At 53.3% G+C, this 16,662-nt stretch overlaps 1 protein-coding gene across 11 annotated transcripts in view; it reads left to right on the forward strand.

The window, feature by feature from the left end:
• The first annotated feature begins 10,284 nt into the window (after positions 1-10,284).
• The window catches only part of Unc-115a (actin binding LIM protein Uncoordinated 115a), a 34,269-nt gene continuing 27,891 nt past the window's right edge, over positions 10,285-16,662 (forward strand). For 2 of the 11 annotated variants that reach the window (XM_076322709.1, XM_076322714.1), the window contains exon 1: positions 15,007-15,661. In XM_076322709.1, coding sequence (XP_076178824.1) covers positions 15,571-15,661 — 91 coding nt within the window. In that variant the 5' untranslated portion in view covers positions 15,007-15,570. Of the gene's footprint in view, positions 10,453-15,006; positions 15,662-16,662 lie in introns of those variants that run through there. The other 9 variants (XM_076322715.1, XM_076322716.1, XM_076322708.1 and 6 more) reach the window with 7 other exon arrangements.

Genomic DNA, 16,662 nt, shown 5'->3' on the forward strand with positions numbered 1-16,662 from the left:
GTAATTCGCCGCGAAAGCGGACGTCGATAACCGGTACAAAGACGGGGCAACAATCGCGTGTTGCGCTCGCCACGCGGTCCCGAAAGGGCGTTCGAGCCGAAACGAGGAAGAAAAAGAGAGGAGAAGCGGTCCGGTCGCCTCGCCGGCTTGCCCTAGGGATGCACCGTGCTCGCGACCAGCCTCGGGACCACCGTGAATCGCCAAAAATTTGAATAGCCTGCCAACTACCACGGTCGAAGCCTCGACCGTGAAACGGATTTACCGGGTTCCGAGCGAGTTCTGTTCCGAAACAGTCGCGAGCTGGAGATCCCTGGCTCCTCCGTCCGTCTCCGTTGCGCCGATCGTACGGTCGCGGATCGGTAGACCGAGCTCGAACGATTAAAACGGAAAATCGAAAGACGAGCAACGGATCGGCCGACGCGCGCAAACGATCGAGCTCCCGTAAAACCGTTGGCTGCCGCGACTCGTTCGGTGCCGCGACGAGCCAAAGAAAACACCGAAGGAATCGCGAGTCGCTCGTTCGCTCGTTCGCTCGTTCGCTCGTTCGCTCGTTCGCTTGTTCGCGGGTTCGCTGGTTCGCTGGTTCGCTGGTTCGCTCGTTGGCTGGTTCGGTCGTTCGCTCGTTTGCTCGCTCGCACGCACGCTCGGTCTGCCAATATCGGCGGCCTATCGGTACCCGGGCAGGTTTTACACGGGACGAGCGCGACGGGGATAGGAAGTTCCTCGTTCATCAGCAAGGTTTGTCGGATGATCAATTGGATATTGCCGGTCGCCGGTTCTCTCCGTCGCTCTTTCTCGGCCCATTAGCCCCGAGACGCGGGGATCGGATAATTAGCGAAGCATTCGCTCGATCCTTGCCTCCTTCTCCGTTCGCGGCGTCTTCTTCTCTCTCCCGTTTCGATCCGGAGAGTCCTTAATAATTGTAACTGGACACGGAGCCAGCAACTTTGCTCTCTCTCCTACGCCGTGTTTCCTCTATTCGTTCTACCCCCCGGGTTTCTCTCGTTCTCCCCCCTCCTGCCGCTAGATCTATCCTTCTATCCGTTTTTCTCCTCCACCTTCTCCTTTTCTTCTTCTTCTTCTTCTTCTTCTTCTTCTTCTTGTTCTCCTTCTTCTTCCGTTGCTGCTGCTGCTTCTTCTTCTTCTACTACGTCTTCGTCTTCTGGTGGTGGTTCTTCTTCTTCTTCTTCTTGGTCGACTGTCTTCTCGAGCGCGCTGCCCACTTTACAATACACTTTGTCCATCTGCCTTTTAAGGAGTGAAAAAATGAAAAAAGGGGGCGTGGCTAGGGGAGATCAAAGGGTGCCGCCGCTGGTACCTCCGCCAAGGAAGGAGAGAGCCGGTCGTCCGCGGGGGATAGAGATACGAGACCGGACGAGACGCGCAACCACGGTGGTATGCACGCCACACGCTACGCCCGCCGCTACGCGTTACCAAACCGCACACTGCGCGCTCCTCTAAACTGCAATACGCTATTCTCTATATATCGTCGCCGCATCCTCTTTGACGTCTTCTTCTCTTTTTCGGGCATCGTTGCTCGCACAATGCCGCCGCTCCTCACGAAATCCTCGCTCGCGCGACTCCACTCGACTCGACTCGACTCGACTCGACTCGAATCGAGTGGACTCGACTCGACTCGACTCGTCTCGACGCTCGTTCACGTGATCCTGCCGAGCGCTCCCGGAGACAACAGATGCGTCTCGTTTGCCTCCCTTTCGGTCCTCCTTCCCACGATCGTCGCACCGCGCCGCGCCGCGCCGCGCCGCGCCGTGCCGCGCCGATTCGCATTTTCTATTCCACGCTCGTACGCGTCGTGGACGTCCTCTCCTCGTATCGCATGTCGAGCGGCAATCTTCCGAGCTCGTCGGAAACACCGGTTATCGCGCGAATAAACTTTTACGTCGCCGATTCTGGACGCCTGGCAACCGAAGGCGAGCCGTAAACCGTCGCGTTATCGTTCTCGAACGTTGCGGGAATCGATGCAAGGCTACTCGCCCGGCCACCTTTTCCCCGTTTCGTCCTCGTTTCGTCCTCGTCGCGTCCTACCGTCTTCGGTCGAACTCGACGCGAATCCCTCCGACGAGTACTCGAAATCGTGCCGGAAACGGTCATCGGGCCCAACGATGAAGCGGTTCTCGTTTGTCCAGCGTTCCCTTTCGATTCGGTCGCCCGCTCGTATAAATACCGGAGAGGAACGATCGAGTTGCCGCTCTTGGGCCCAATGATCCGCTAATGAATTCCCGACGCTGTTTACCGGCTATTTATCCGGAGCATCGAATATACCCGGTCCCGGGTAATTGGTTAATAAAACCCCGGAAGGCAGCTCTCTTTCCGGCGTGATTAATTGCACCCCGGAGCGAGTCTGCTCTTATTTTGAAACTTGGACACCCGACCCACCTACCCTGCCGCGTCTGCCTCTCTCGCAATTAGTCCCTCTTTATCGCGTTGCGTCATTGGTCGAGTCCGAGGGAAAGATACGGTCTGGAAACGCTTATCCTTTAATGGCATCGCCCCGAGGAAATTCGTAAAAAGTGGCATTGAACGCAAACGCGAATCAAGGCGAGGCCGAAGCGAGACGGGGCGAGGCGAGACGAGGCGAGGCGAGGCGAGGCGAGGCGAGGCGAGGCGAGGCAAGGCGATGCGAGGCGAGGCGAGGCGATGCGAGGCGATGCGAGGCGAGGCGAGGCAAGGCGAGGCGGGGCGAGGCGAGGCGAGGCGAAGCAAGGCGATCGCGTTAGTTTCCGCGCGTATCGAACCGCTCGCCTCGCGCGTCACGTCGCTTCGGTGACTTTCGGCGGAACGAAACTTTCCATTCGTCGGCGACTCGGTGGCAAAACGAGCAACGAACCACGCGAACCCGGCTGAAACGCGTCGATCGAGCTTTTAATTAATTCGCCGGTGTTCTAAGTAAATCCACGGACACCGAGACCAGTCCGCGTTATTCTAATCGCGGCGGTAAAAAACCGATTCCGGGACCGCGGTGGTAATCGTTCGATCGGAACGAGTTCGTTAAACGTTTTTGTTTCGGCCCTCGCGAAGACAACCGAGCGGAATATCCCCGGTAAAAAGATACTCCCCTTGGAACGCGACGCGCCGGAACGCTACCTACGCGACAGTGTAGTCGATAAACAATGATGCGGCACCTTGGCAACGACTCGAACCTCTCCGCGGCTCGGTGCGGCTCGGTGCGGCTCGGTGCGGCTCGGTGCGGCTCGGTGCGGCTCGGTGCGGCGATATCGCGTCCGTCGCCTCCTTTCCGAAATTACCGAGAGAAACTCCGGTCCCTCGGTAGGACTCCCGATCGCGGAACTCGCTCCTCCGTCGAATCCTCTTCGAAGTTAACGCGGGAGGTTCCTCGATGTCGCTGGACGCGAACTTTCGGCCACCGCGCCGAATCCGCGACGATCGATTCTTCGCGGACGCGGACGCGTACTCGTGTATCCGTCGCGAAACGATCGGTGAGATAGAAAACGAAAAGAAGCCGGAGAAAAAGAAAATAATCGCGTTCGGTTCGCGATGCTCGCGCTCGCGCCCATCCGAACGAACACGGTGGGCGTACGCCAAGGGCGAGGGTCGCGGGCTGCGGGGTTTATAAGCGTTCAAATTGCAAAATTGCGGCACCATTGTGCGGTGATCGCACGGTCCGAACTGTCTCGAAGCTTTTCGACGTTTACGACACCGGTTGATTTACGATTTATTTATGCCACGGACTCCTCTTTGTAATAATAATAATAATACCAGCTACCCTTACCGCGGCGCAGAAAGAACAAGGAGCGAGAGAACGGGGAAGCTGCCTCCGTTACGAACGAACGACAGCCATTTTAAGTGGCCCTTAACTCTTTAGTGTTCCCGGGAACAACGGCAATCTCCATATAAAATTCGATTCCCGGCGTCGAGTGGCCCCCGTGGACGCTGCTCCGGACCAGGAAGCGGGGGCGTGTCCCCCCTGGGTGCATAAAAGTTGCACTAAGTAGAGTTTTAACAATGTGTTTAAACCTTTCGTTGCGTCTCGGCCCGTCGGGGTCGCGAAACGCTCCGCGTTCCTTCGGCTCCGGTCGTCGCCGTTTCCGAGCCCTCGCTCCCTCTCGATCCGAAAACCTTTCGCATTTATTCCCCCGGACTCGACGGACCGAACGTTTCTTCGTATCGTTATCGGCCGCCTTTCGATCCTCGATCGTCAAACGTGCCGTTTCGAGGTACTTGGACGCAGTTATCGAACGGGCCTCGACGTAAACCGAAAAATATAGATAAACGAAACGTTGTTTTCTCGCCGGCAGCGACGATAACAACGGCACCGAACGCGTACTTTACGGAGCGGAATACCTTCGACTCGACTCTTACTCGCCGCGGACTATTTTCTGCCTCGATCGGCCACCGAGAACACCGCCATTGCCGTATCTCTCTTTTCATTTTTTCGCTCCGTCTTGCGCGCGAGTCCGGTCGCGACTTCCGAAAGAACGTCAGGGACGCGAGGCGACGCAACGCGACGCGACGCGTCGATCTTTTTACTGCTCGATAAACATGCGCATACGAATGAACGAGAAAAATAATGGACGCGCCCGCCGCGTTAAACCCGTACCACGGACGACTCGACAAACTATAAAACGAACTGCCGTTTGTATACGATTATTACTGGTCGGGTGTCGCTACCGTTTGCGAGACCGCGCGGTAACGCGTCGTTCGCGGCGAGGCGAGGCGAGGCGAGGCGAGACGAGGCGAGGCGAGGAACGACGCGTCGTGACTTTTTGCGAAACCGTGCAACAACCGCGGACAAGCGCTAAGCAATTGCGAATTAATGCGTCCGGTGAACGCGCGCGAAACGTTCGATGGATTCCTACCGCGAGAAATCGTCTTTGAAAACTCCGGGGCTCTCGAAACGACCGGTACCCGATCCAACGTGCGGGGAAACGATCAATTTCGAACGTAAACTCGCGAGGATTCGAAGAAACCGTCGCGTCGATGCGTCGGAGAAACTAAAAAGGAGGAGGAGGAGTTTGTATCCGTTCTTTCGGCGCAACACCTGACAGACGCAGCTGATCGCTCTCTAATAAAACCCCCGAAGAAGCGGAAGAAGCGCGTAACCGCAGAGTCGGAGGTTCGCCGTTGAGACAATGGCGTTCGAGCGGGCCCGCCGGGCGACGTCTCGCGCTCGAAACGAACTCGAACGGGGTCGGAAAAGCTTCGGAAAAGCGCTCTTTCGGTTTTTCCGTAGTCGCGACGATCGAGACAGCTTCGCGGCTCGCGATTCGGATCTCGTTACCGAAGGAAACCAGTCGGTCGGAGGTCCGGGGTGGACAACGGTGGGCGTAAATCGACGAGGCGTCTAGGAACTCGCGACGGGTGGTCTACGATTTCGATCGGTCGCGCGACGACAACTCGGGGCCGAAAGTTCGTCGTCGAGTCGCGGCACCGGAACGAACGGCGAATCCCCGGAGAACGTTCCCATAATTTTCGACCATTTGCCGGCTCGAGAACGACAATTACTTGTTTCTCCCGGCGGACATATTTGGATACAAAATACGTCGTTCGCAATGTCTCCGACAGGAACGAACGCGGCGAGTTGCCGAAGGAGCTACGCTTCGGTGCGCTCCTTAACGATACGCTAAATACGTACTCGTAGGCGGTCATTTTTACCATGATATCGGACCGCCTCGTTCCTCCTCGCCATTTTTTATTACGACCACGGTAGTAGTCACTTTTCGCGGAACGATCGCGCGTTTCTTTCGCGTGTAACTGCACGATACCTCTCGGTTCGGACGAATCGATCCATTTAAATTACCCCGAGGAACGTCCCATTGTGCCGGTACGTGCGTGGCAAGAAGTAGCCGCGAAAGTGGACATTGTTCTCTTTTATTCATGGAACTCCGAGCGTACCCCCGCCGCCGCCGCCGCCGCCACCACCGCCGCCGCCGTGGTCGTTGTCGTCTCGTCGTCGCCCGATCGCGAAACGGTCTTCGCCGAAACCGAACGCAGAGTTCGACGATCCATCGAGAGATTCGTTTCGACGCGATCCAAGGTCGGTGTCCCGCGCCTCGTTTTCCCAGTTGTCCCGAGACCCGGGCCAATGGGTGTCTCGTTTGCGGTTAACGAAAATTTCGCGATTTGGTTAACGCGAATTTCGCTTCGCAGTTCGGAGCAATTTGCTCGAGGTAGCGGACAGGAGGTAGACAGTTGGCGCGGCGTCAAGCGCTTATTATTAATACGCGAGGCGTCGGTTGCCAAACCGGCGAGGGTATTTTTCCGTCGGTGTGGCCGGCTCGAGGGAAAACCGAGCGAACCGAGCGAACCGAGCGAGTCGAGCGTCCGCTCGGAGGGGGGTACGAGCAGGATGTTATCGGAGCACCTGTCGTCTCTAAATCTTCCTACTTACGACCGCTAAGTGTCACGGTCGTTTCTCACCCTTTCGTCTTCGGCATTGCACTTAATTGGCCAGCGCGTGCTCGCGTGTTCTCCGCTCGCGATGCGGCGCGCGTGTCTACTCCGAATTAGCCTCGGCTCGAATCCGTGTATTTCGATAGCGTTCGGTTCGAGGTCGGGGAAAATGGAATCTCGAACCTCGCGGACCAAAGGGAATCGCTACCTACGTGGCAATTGGGAGACGAGCGCGCCGGGTGTGACTTTTATGGAAAAGGTTGTAAAACCGGCGACCACTCTGAAAAGAGCCGACGCGGAGCAGAACTCGGCTGGAGCACCTGCCAGCTTCGAATCTCCTCGTTTAATATCGCGAAGCTTCGCCGTTGCGTCCCCTGGAAGCGGAAACTCTCGGCCGTCGTTCTTTCGCGCTTAATTGGTTAGCGTGCACCGGCGGCACGCTCTTTCCGACCGATGTCCGTTACTTTGTTACCCGTCGCAATTGTCTCGTCGATACGAGCCTTTATTCGCGCTGTAAGAAACTTTGCCGGTTAAACTCGAATCGCAAAATCCGCGCTGCGATTCCGAACGATTACGGGAGGAGCTCGAGAATCCTCGACGAGGAACCCCCTCTTTCCGCGAAATAGACGAGCGCCACTCGTGGATCGGTTCTCCTTCGACGAACAACGCGCTTCACCGCTGCCGTAATCGTTGCCGAATACGTACCAACGTACGAGCATCCGCGTGGGCGAATCGACGAAACCGCGCTCGAAAATGGTAACTTTCAATGTTCTCGAACGGGAGGACTCGGCTCGCTTACCGTCGACGCGTTCGAGCCTCGATGTCCATCGAAGGACTCTGCCAAAGCTAAACGGTAACCTCGGCTATTCTCGGAGCAGAGGTACGATCGGTCCGCGAGGACATCCGAGAACGGGCAACGCGCAACGCGGACGTCCAAAATGTAGATAATTTAATAAGGAACGTGGTTTATGAGGCGGCGCAGGAGCTGCGCGGCAGCAGTTACAGCCGAGATTTAACAGCTACGACGCTGGTCGTCTCGTCTCGTCTCGTCTCGTCTCGTCTCGTCTCGTCTCGTCTCGTCTCGTCTCGTCTCGTCTCGTCTCGTGTGCGTTTCTCCTTCCACCACCTTCTCTTTTCTGGTGTTTCGCGGTTCGTCTGTCCGCTGCACGGTCCATGGAGAACGGCGTAAGCCGGCCGGCTTAATGTTGTTTTAATTAAGTAGGCGGTTAGCCGAAAAGAACTCTGTACTTTCGTCCCCCTGGTCGCCCCATCCCCTCTCTATTTCGAGAGGTGCGGCAGAAGCTAGTCAGCATGTGTTCCTCGTATGTTCAGACGCGATGGACGATTTCGCTTGACTAATCGCCGTCTTTTTAACCATCGTCTCCCTTTACCTCTTCTGCTCTTCGCCGACCGTTTGCGGTTTCGAGCGTCGTCGAGGAGGAAACGGGACGAGACGTCGCGACGAGAATCGAAATTCGCGGCCACCGTTTTCCCATTCGGAGTCCCTCGATCGTTTCAACGACGCCCACCGAGACGCACGGCTCGCGTTCCAAGAGCCGGACACTCTTCCTCGCTCCTCGCGAGCTCCTCGCGGCTAAACGCGGTTGCATGTTCCGTATTAATTTCATCCCAGCGCCGCCCTCGATCTTTCCACGCACGATAACGACGAGGTAAAGACCGCGGAAAGCCAGTTTCGCGTGCAGTCGTACGTCGATTGTCGTCCGACGATCGCTTACCGCCTTCCACCGGTTGTTTATCGTGCACGTCCGCGAACACGGTACCCCGTGGTCGCGTTAAGCGTCGCGCAAACTCGATCTTCGGCTGCTCGATCGATAGTTCGAAGACCCTTGGAACCACCGACGACCACGGTTCCGGACAATTCTTCCAAACGCGAAACGTGAAATTCACCACCGAGCTTCATCGGGGGCACCGGAGACCGCGAGTCTTCGTTCTTACCGTTCGGTATTTCGATAACGATACCGGCTAATTTTACGGTTCGTCGAAGCGGCTCCGTTTAATGCGCCTGTCTATACCCGCGGTACGCTTCCAGCTCTCGTTTCCGTCGATTTATTAAATGAAAATATAGAACAACCCGTACGGAATATCCGCGTTCGGAACGCCCGCACGAATACGCCCGCGCGACGAGTATCGGGAAATCGATACGAGTCCTTCCACGCGTACCGAGAAAACAAACGAAAAAACAGCGATTTCGAATCGACTACCGTTCGACTTGAAAATTTCGACCGACCTCGAATCGATGCCGAATCGAAATATGACGGAGCACGGAGCGTCTCATCGAGTCTCTGCTAAATTATAGACCCGAATGACGTTCAACTTCTTCCTACTTCGGTTCACCGTATGGCCGAGGACACGCAATCATCAGAAATTACAAATTAGCGAGTAATGAAGCGAGAAATAACGCTGTTGAGAGCCTGTCGTGCCCGACACATTCTATTTACGTATCTACGGTAAAAACTTCCGTGATTAATGTTTCGAGCAAAACTACAGTTAGCTTGCAGTGATTCGTGAATCGATAGCCCGCAAAAACGTCGATACGCAAAGTTTCTATAATTAAGAAATTCCACGCGCCGTCGTACTTTCGTCACGAGCGGCAACGACGCTATTTAATTCGCAAAGTAAATATTCGAATCTCGATGCACAATTGCGTGAAAGAACCTTACAACGCTATGGTGGCTCCATCCAGTGCCCGTTGTGCGCAACTCGGATGCAACTTCGATGCTCGAGTGGAAAACGAACGTCCATCGATGACGCGAAGGTAAACGAAATCGTTGTAGGTATCTACGATCCCGAATGATGTATCGCTCGTTCCGATTCGTTTGATAAAACTCTTACTTCGAAAATGAAAAGTATACGATCCGGAAAACTCGACGCGACTCGTTGCGGACGAGGTATAGAATTTCCGTGCTAGTTCCAAAGATATCGACCCGACGGGAAACAAGGAAGTGGCACCGCCATCGGTAAGAATTCAAACTAAATACGTCGAGACGCGGTACTCCCGACCGTCGTTTCGTTCGTATTCGATACCGTGGATGGATTACCAAACGAGTCTCTTCGGATTATTCGAACATTCGATGGAACTTTGATAATTAATTTCATTACTTCGGTATGCGTGAATTTACTCTGAAAATACGAGACAGGTATCGGAAACTATAGGAGACGGCTACCCGAATATTTTTCGAACATTGATATTCTACCGGGTCGGTATTTCAGATCGTGCGACACTAGCTCGCGTACGATGAACCGTCCATTCTACGTTTCGTCCGTGAATCGGGTTCTATCGGGATTTTGCAGGACCCCTTTCTAATATTTACTCGCACTCGTCGACGACCAAATTCCCTTGCTTTAGAAACACGCGATTATACCGTTCAGGAAGTTATTAATTCGCAAATTGCGGAAAGGTCGGTCTCCCATTTCGCATCCATGCACGTATGCATGCACCTACGTACGTAACCGACAGGAATGTGCTTTTATTTCTTCCTTTTAGCGCAACTTTACGGGTATACCGTTTTCAACGATAAAAGTAATCGAGTTACGTAAAGTACTTCGGAAGACGTTAGAAACGAATGTACGCGTTCGAAAATGTCACGAACGGTACACGAATGTTCAATTTCTATTATTTTGTTCAATTTTGAGGTACAACGTTTCGCCGACACGGTTACTTTCGTATCTGATTTTTTTCATCGCGAGCTTTTCTGAAGAGGTATCGCGCCAACTCGGACAAAGTCGCGAAACGTGCCGGGATTTACCGATACGCGAATAAATTTCACGGACTCTCTTCGAGTTTCTCTCGTAAAAGAATCCGGGCGACCAAAAGTCTAGGTACGGTGGCGTCGCGAGGGACGCGCATGCGCATCGTTGAGCTCGCTCGCTACTACAATGTCGGATGTCGAGCCTTCGGAGGTGAGAACGTCTCTTGCATTTCCCGTGATTTCTTAAGTGAAATCCCGTGCGCGCGCCGTTTCTATTCGCGACCAGTGCTGTAATATGATCGTGTAATTCATCGTCTGCGACGAACCGTGATTAAGAATCATCGTAGCTCGTGCACGGCTGTAAAAATGGGTGAGTAAAAGGCGGAAACCGAGTGGCGAATGCCGGCTAGCTTTTCTTTCTCTCTCCGCGGCTTCGTTGTTCACGGTGAACGTGTGTGCGCGCGTGGCCCGTGTGCCGCTCATCGTCGCCAAAGAGTCGAAAAGCGTGTGTGCGTGAGGTACGCCCCTGCATCCTGCAATTTCCGTCCGATTTTCACGGGCTTTTCCTCGTGACGAGCACGCCGAATGTTTTCCGTGAGGATCGTACCCGTTAAACTCGCTCGGGGGCTCTAAAAATAGGTGGATCCATCGGTTTGACGTTTCCTAGGGTGAGCTGGACGCGTGTATACCTCCGCCGACCGTTTTTCCTGTTCATTTTGTTTTCGCGCTATTCAAGAGTGACCTGCATTCTCGAGCGGTGCGCTGGGCCGCGTTCGATCCTCGGTTAGGGCTGCCACCTTTGCGAAGTCTCGAGGAAAATCCTCGTTCTTTCTTTCCTCGTACATTTTCATCGTGCGTTTCATCGATTCGACGCAACCGAATAAAACGATACGAGTGCATCGGGTATAATCGTCGGACTTTTCAACGTGTCGTAGCTGTTGCGTAATCCCTCGCGCGTTTCGTACGCAAAGGTTGATTTTTGCTCTTAAGAGACGTTTCGTCGCGAAACGGGTACAAGTACGCACCTACGTATGTATGTACGTACGCGTGTACGCGTGTACGTATGTACGTACTTGCGAAAACCTTGAATTTACGGGCAAGAGAATTGTTATATAATTTCGTCGACGGTTCGCGCGAAACTTTAAAGAGATTGCTCGGCCTATCGAGACGGTATGCGACGTACGTGCGCGTACGCGCGAGTGTAAAAATTTACTTCTTTCGACCGAATGCGTAAAATTGTTCCTTCTTTCGATCGTACGAAACGTCTACGAGAGTCGGAGATCTCCGATGAACGGGTCGTTTGTGCGTCTACCAGCGATTCCAGGACGGTATCTGAGGACGCCACGCTCGTAAATTTGCTCGCGCAATTATGCGTTCTACCCACGCAACCACCGTACCTTGCACGATGTCGTGTGTGCGCGCTTCAATACGTATGCAACGTCGAGAGGAGCAACGACGTCGGACCGCGACTAGGCAGCGATGCATCCTGTGACGATTATCCTACCGATTCGCGTAGTATTTTCTCTCGTGCAGTGAAATTACGTGCAACGCGACGCGACGCTACGCTCTTCTCGTGTACTTCGAATACACGATATCTATTACCAAACACGATTAATATCAATCTGGCAAAGACCAACGCAAATACGGTAACGCGATTAACGAACCGTTCTGCATTTTCCAAATATAGCCTAGGCGGAGCGGTGCCATATGCGTCCATTGGTTTTAAATATTGACTTTGTTCGAGTGTAATCGCCGTGTTATCTACATCGGAGGAAATTGCGGTTGGTATTTATACACTCGAATTTCGCGACATAATTTACGCGCACCGCCACTCCGTGTAACAGTGACTGTGCGTTGCACGTACCTATCGCGTTAAACGAGTTTCGCTTACGACGAATTGACCGTAATTTAAAATTGTAAAACTTCGAACCATCCATCCACCGTTAGGGAGCGCATCGTCGACGATTTCGAGGAATCGCGGTGCATCGTATCGCAACGAACCGGGGTGCGTTCGAACCGCGCTCTGAATAATGCAATCGACGAATGGTATTGATTTTCTGTTTGCGTCCCTTGTATATTGACATACATTTGGTACAAGGGTCTCACCCTCGAAGTGTCGTTAACTCCGTTGCCGGCTTTCAGTGAAACTGCAAGCGCTGCGGATCGATACCACCCCCGTACCAACCCCCTCGGGTTCGATTCACTCCGCGCTGCTAACCGGAAGAGAAAATCTCCTGCGGTGAAATGCACCGGAACTGTCGCGGCCAGCCGCTTTTCCGACGCTCGCTAACGAGAACACCGTTCCTAACTGCGAATCTCGTCGCGAATACAGCTCACGCGTACGCAAATACCTCGAGAAACGAATCGAAAACGTGAAACGAACTTCCTTTAGAACGATCTTTTTTTCGAAGGAAATTCTTTTCGACGGTGGATACGGAAGGCACGCTCGTACCGAGAACCGTAAACTTTTAATCGTGCGCGCGCATACGCCACGAATTTTCAAAATTGATTTTCTCGGAAAGGAATATGGGGCAAAATAAACGTATCGTAGGTTTCTTTGTTAACTTGTTTGCTAAGCATTGCTCGGTTACCGTTCGCCGTGCAGAGACCGACTCGGTTGGTAAGCCCGTGTTCGAAAGAACAAAGGACGTTCGCTCGAATTCGGTGTCCTTTCTCTCAAATGTTTGCGAATCGATATTTCATCTACCTACTGTATCCTTGTTCTGGGTGGGGTGACGGAGGTCCTTGAAGGAAGTTCCCGGAGTAGACGCGATGTAACTCTGCGGTTACGTAATCCGTGAAATGCGACGAAACATTGGAGACAATTCCTCGCGACTTTGTTTAATCGTTTCGTTTCTTCTTTCTGCTTTCTTCTTTTTTTTTACGACTTCCCAAATAGCGGACAAACGTTTCGAAGGAAAAGCTCGAGGCAATTGTACGAAACTTTTGGATCAGATTTTCTTTTGCAAAAAAGTTACCGATACCTCGTCGAATATCTGGATCGGAAATCATTTTCGAACGTAGAGAGAGCAATTCGATGGAAATTTTTTTGACGAATATTTCTCTTTGCGCGATAAAGTTAAAATTTACAGAAACAAAGGACGAACGCGGTGCAACGATCCCAGAAACCAGAGACGGCGGTTTCGGGCGGAACGATCTGCGAACGAAATTAGAAAATTGAAAAGAAATCGTAGATTCGTTGGTAATCTCGAGAACGCTTGGATAAAGTAGGGTACACGCGTAGCGAGAGTTTGCGTGCAATTAACTTGCATCGAATTTACTGGTCGGCCTACGAGAAGCCGGTTGTAAATAAAAAAAGAAAGTCGCGCGAGGTTTTCCGCTTTCGTAGCCTCCATTGTGCGCGTCTTGGAAATAATAAGGCAATCGGTGTATACCTGTCGGTGCGTCGAGCCGAAATCGACAAAATGAGAACGCAGAAAGGATTGGATCCTGGTCATCGGACACCTCGAGAGCCAAACGAATTTACGTCTTGCGCAATCTTTACGCGTGTCCAGTTCCACCGAGACGTTCGAAGGAGAATCGCGGAGCTTCTCGAGTTGAAATTTTCCTATTCGCGATGATGCATCGGCTAATTCCCGATGGAAGTGGAAGTGGAACGAAACAGGGTCCGTTTGTCGTATTCTCCGTAAGCGGAAGCTCGATCGGGCAACCGACCATTACTTATAGATGTATCGACACTGGACGCGCATCGCGCGTTCTTTTATTTATCTCTCGCGTTACGAGAGAAGGTTTCTTCGTCCCGCGTACTCGAAAGAGTGCGCGTACGAGCGGTTCGTACGGTACGGTCCGAAGCGAGCAAGCTGTTCGCTCTGGCTCGGTCGAAAGTCGAATATCCGGTGCACTCGACGGGTCTTGAACCCGACGTAACGCGTGCAGTACTTGCTCCGAGACGGCGATCGTTCGATCGTCCGCGGAACGACGTCGGTTATGCAAAAAGTCGAAAGGCCGCGCGGGTAGAGTTTCGTCTCGATCGCTTTCGACGCGGTGCAGCACGTGAAACCGAACATTTCGAATGCCGTTGCGTAAATAATGTCTTTGATTCCAAGGTATTTCTCGGACGGCATCTATACGCGCGTGTAACGCATACCAGCACTATCCGAAAGAAGATAAGGCCCGACCGGTGTAGAATTTCCTTCTCGATGCACGTAGCTCTTGTAATATAATAACACGGTCTCGTAATTGATTTCGAGATAAAACTGGCGTCGATCCTATTGTCGGGGAACGTGGTCGACTAATTTCGATGCTCGATTAAGGATAAATTATTTCTGCACCGCTACCGGTCTTACGCAACGGAAGCGGCCAAGTGCCGAGAAAGTTACGGCTCCGTTGAACTTTCCGAATTACACACTTTGGAATTCCTTTGATCTTAACGAGCCAACGGTTTGGAAGTTCGCCGTCCGCGAGCGTGTTTCTGCGCGCCGACAGACCGGATACTATACACCGGATACACCGCGTGCACCCGGGAAAAGTTTCGGCTACGAAACGAAGAAACGGACGTTTCTACGACTCGTCGGTGTTTCGCGTTGGTCCTTGATCCGGCACTCGTGTTCGGTTACTCGCGAACGTGACTCGATTCGAGAAACGCGAGCGAGAATCGCAGCTACTCGGTCGGATCGGTTATCGCGGTTACTTGGAAGAGTTTGGAAGAACCGTTCTCGCGGCTCGTTCCATCGAACCACTCGTTCGCGCGTTAGCGACGATAACGTGTCGGTAATAACGGAGATAAGTACTTTTACGCGCGAGGAGTTATCGCGAACCGTTTAAAGAACCAACGAAGAAAGTCGCCTCCGCCTACGCGGAGGTTCGTTCCGAAATAATTTCGAAACCGTCGAGCAAATTCGATATTCGGCCGACGAGGAGAGCGGCAGGTCTCGAGATTTCGCAAAGGTGGCTCGCAAACTTGGATCGTTTCCTTCAAAAGGCTTTTCAGCGTTCGAAACCAGAGGGGCCCCTCTGGACGAGGTCGCTCGTCGAGCGGGTAGAATATCACGAGGATCGTATCGATCTCGTTGCTAGCCTATGGCCCGATCTCCGCGCGCAATCACGGCAGCGACGGCCGTGAAAAGTAAACGTCAGTCGAGCCGTGTGACTTGACAATCGAAACTCGAGGCACGAATCTCCGCGCGCGCCTCCGGCCTCGATCGGCCGACGCGCGCTCAGTCTGCGATCGGCGCCCGTGCCGATGATATCGTACGCGCGTACCACCGACCGTTACAACGGATCGCGATTCGTTCGACGAGCAACCCGAACGACCGATTCCCTCCTAGAGCGTTCCTCCTTTTAGGCGCGACGATTCGCGGTTCGTTGCATCCCGCGTAACGTACTATCGCAACGCGACCACCAATTACGACCGCTACGAATCGAGATATTTATTATCTTATCTTCGTCCGAAGAGGAAGAAAGTGCAGAGGTGTAGTCCGCACCGCGACTCTGGAGCGTTACACAATAGTCGCGACCAACGGGCACAATGAAGTCGAAGACGAGCGAGAATTTTATAGCGAGTGAAAGTAACGGGGTCAAGAGGGATCAGGAACTCAAGCAGAAACAACCGAAGAAGGGTAAGAAGAGTTCGGTATATTCGAATTTCGAGCCGATCCTGTTCCGAACAACGAACGGATCGGCTCGAAATTTTCGACGATCGTAAACGGTCCTTTTCACCTTTTGAAGCACCGAGTAGATCCGGTACTCGAGCTCGTTTCTCGCCGCGGCAGCCACCAGACGTCCTGTAATCGTTCCGTTATCCGGGGGCGTGTTCCTCGTCGGAACGTGGAGAGAAACAGCGATTCGAGGTTTTGCATCGGAAGCTCGTTCCGGCGTACGGAAAAGTGGGACGCGAGTTTTAGCGGCTGCGGTAGCAGCCGAGTGTATCAACGCGAAAACTCGCGCAACGCTTCTCGATCGCTTCGCGTGACGTCATCCGCCGTTCGCCGATAACGAGCGATCGGCAAAATTCTATCCTCGTAAAAGTGAAAACGCGTTGAAATCGAACCGGACAACGACGGGCTACGTACATACTATATTTCAGATAGCGACGAACCGATTAGATAAGACGATCGCGAGCGGTGAGCGGGTTTCGCCGCGAAAGAAACGATATTTTTCCGAGTTTCGTTTCTCCGGGACGCGCGAAAGAGTTGGTCGTTGTTCGCGCGCCTCTTCTTTCGTTGGTTGGCCGTAGAGCGCGTCACGATTTTCCCCTGTTCGTGACGAGACCGGCGAAGAGAACGTGACCGTCTAGACACGATCGATGCATCCTTAAGCAGGACGATCGTCGGTGAAAAGCAACCGGGGAATTTCGCTATTTATAATACGGCTCGCTTCGTCGCGCTTTTTCTCCTCGAAATTCGTCCCTGTCGATGGAACTCGACGATACGTACGGTACAATCGCGCCACGTGCCGAACACGTTTCGTCTACCGCTCGAGGAGTTCTTTCTAGAGCGAAACGATTAATAAACCGTTTACCCGAGAACGAACCGGCCGCGTTCGTAATCGCGATCGCAACAGATTTTTCTGCATCGCGGATCGCCATTATCGCAACGTTGTTTCGCTAATCGGCAACGCC

This window comes from Ptiloglossa arizonensis, chromosome 10, assembly GCF_051014685.1.
Source record: "Ptiloglossa arizonensis isolate GNS036 chromosome 10, iyPtiAriz1_principal, whole genome shotgun sequence".
Lineage (NCBI taxonomy): Eukaryota > Metazoa > Arthropoda > Insecta > Hymenoptera > Colletidae > Ptiloglossa > Ptiloglossa arizonensis.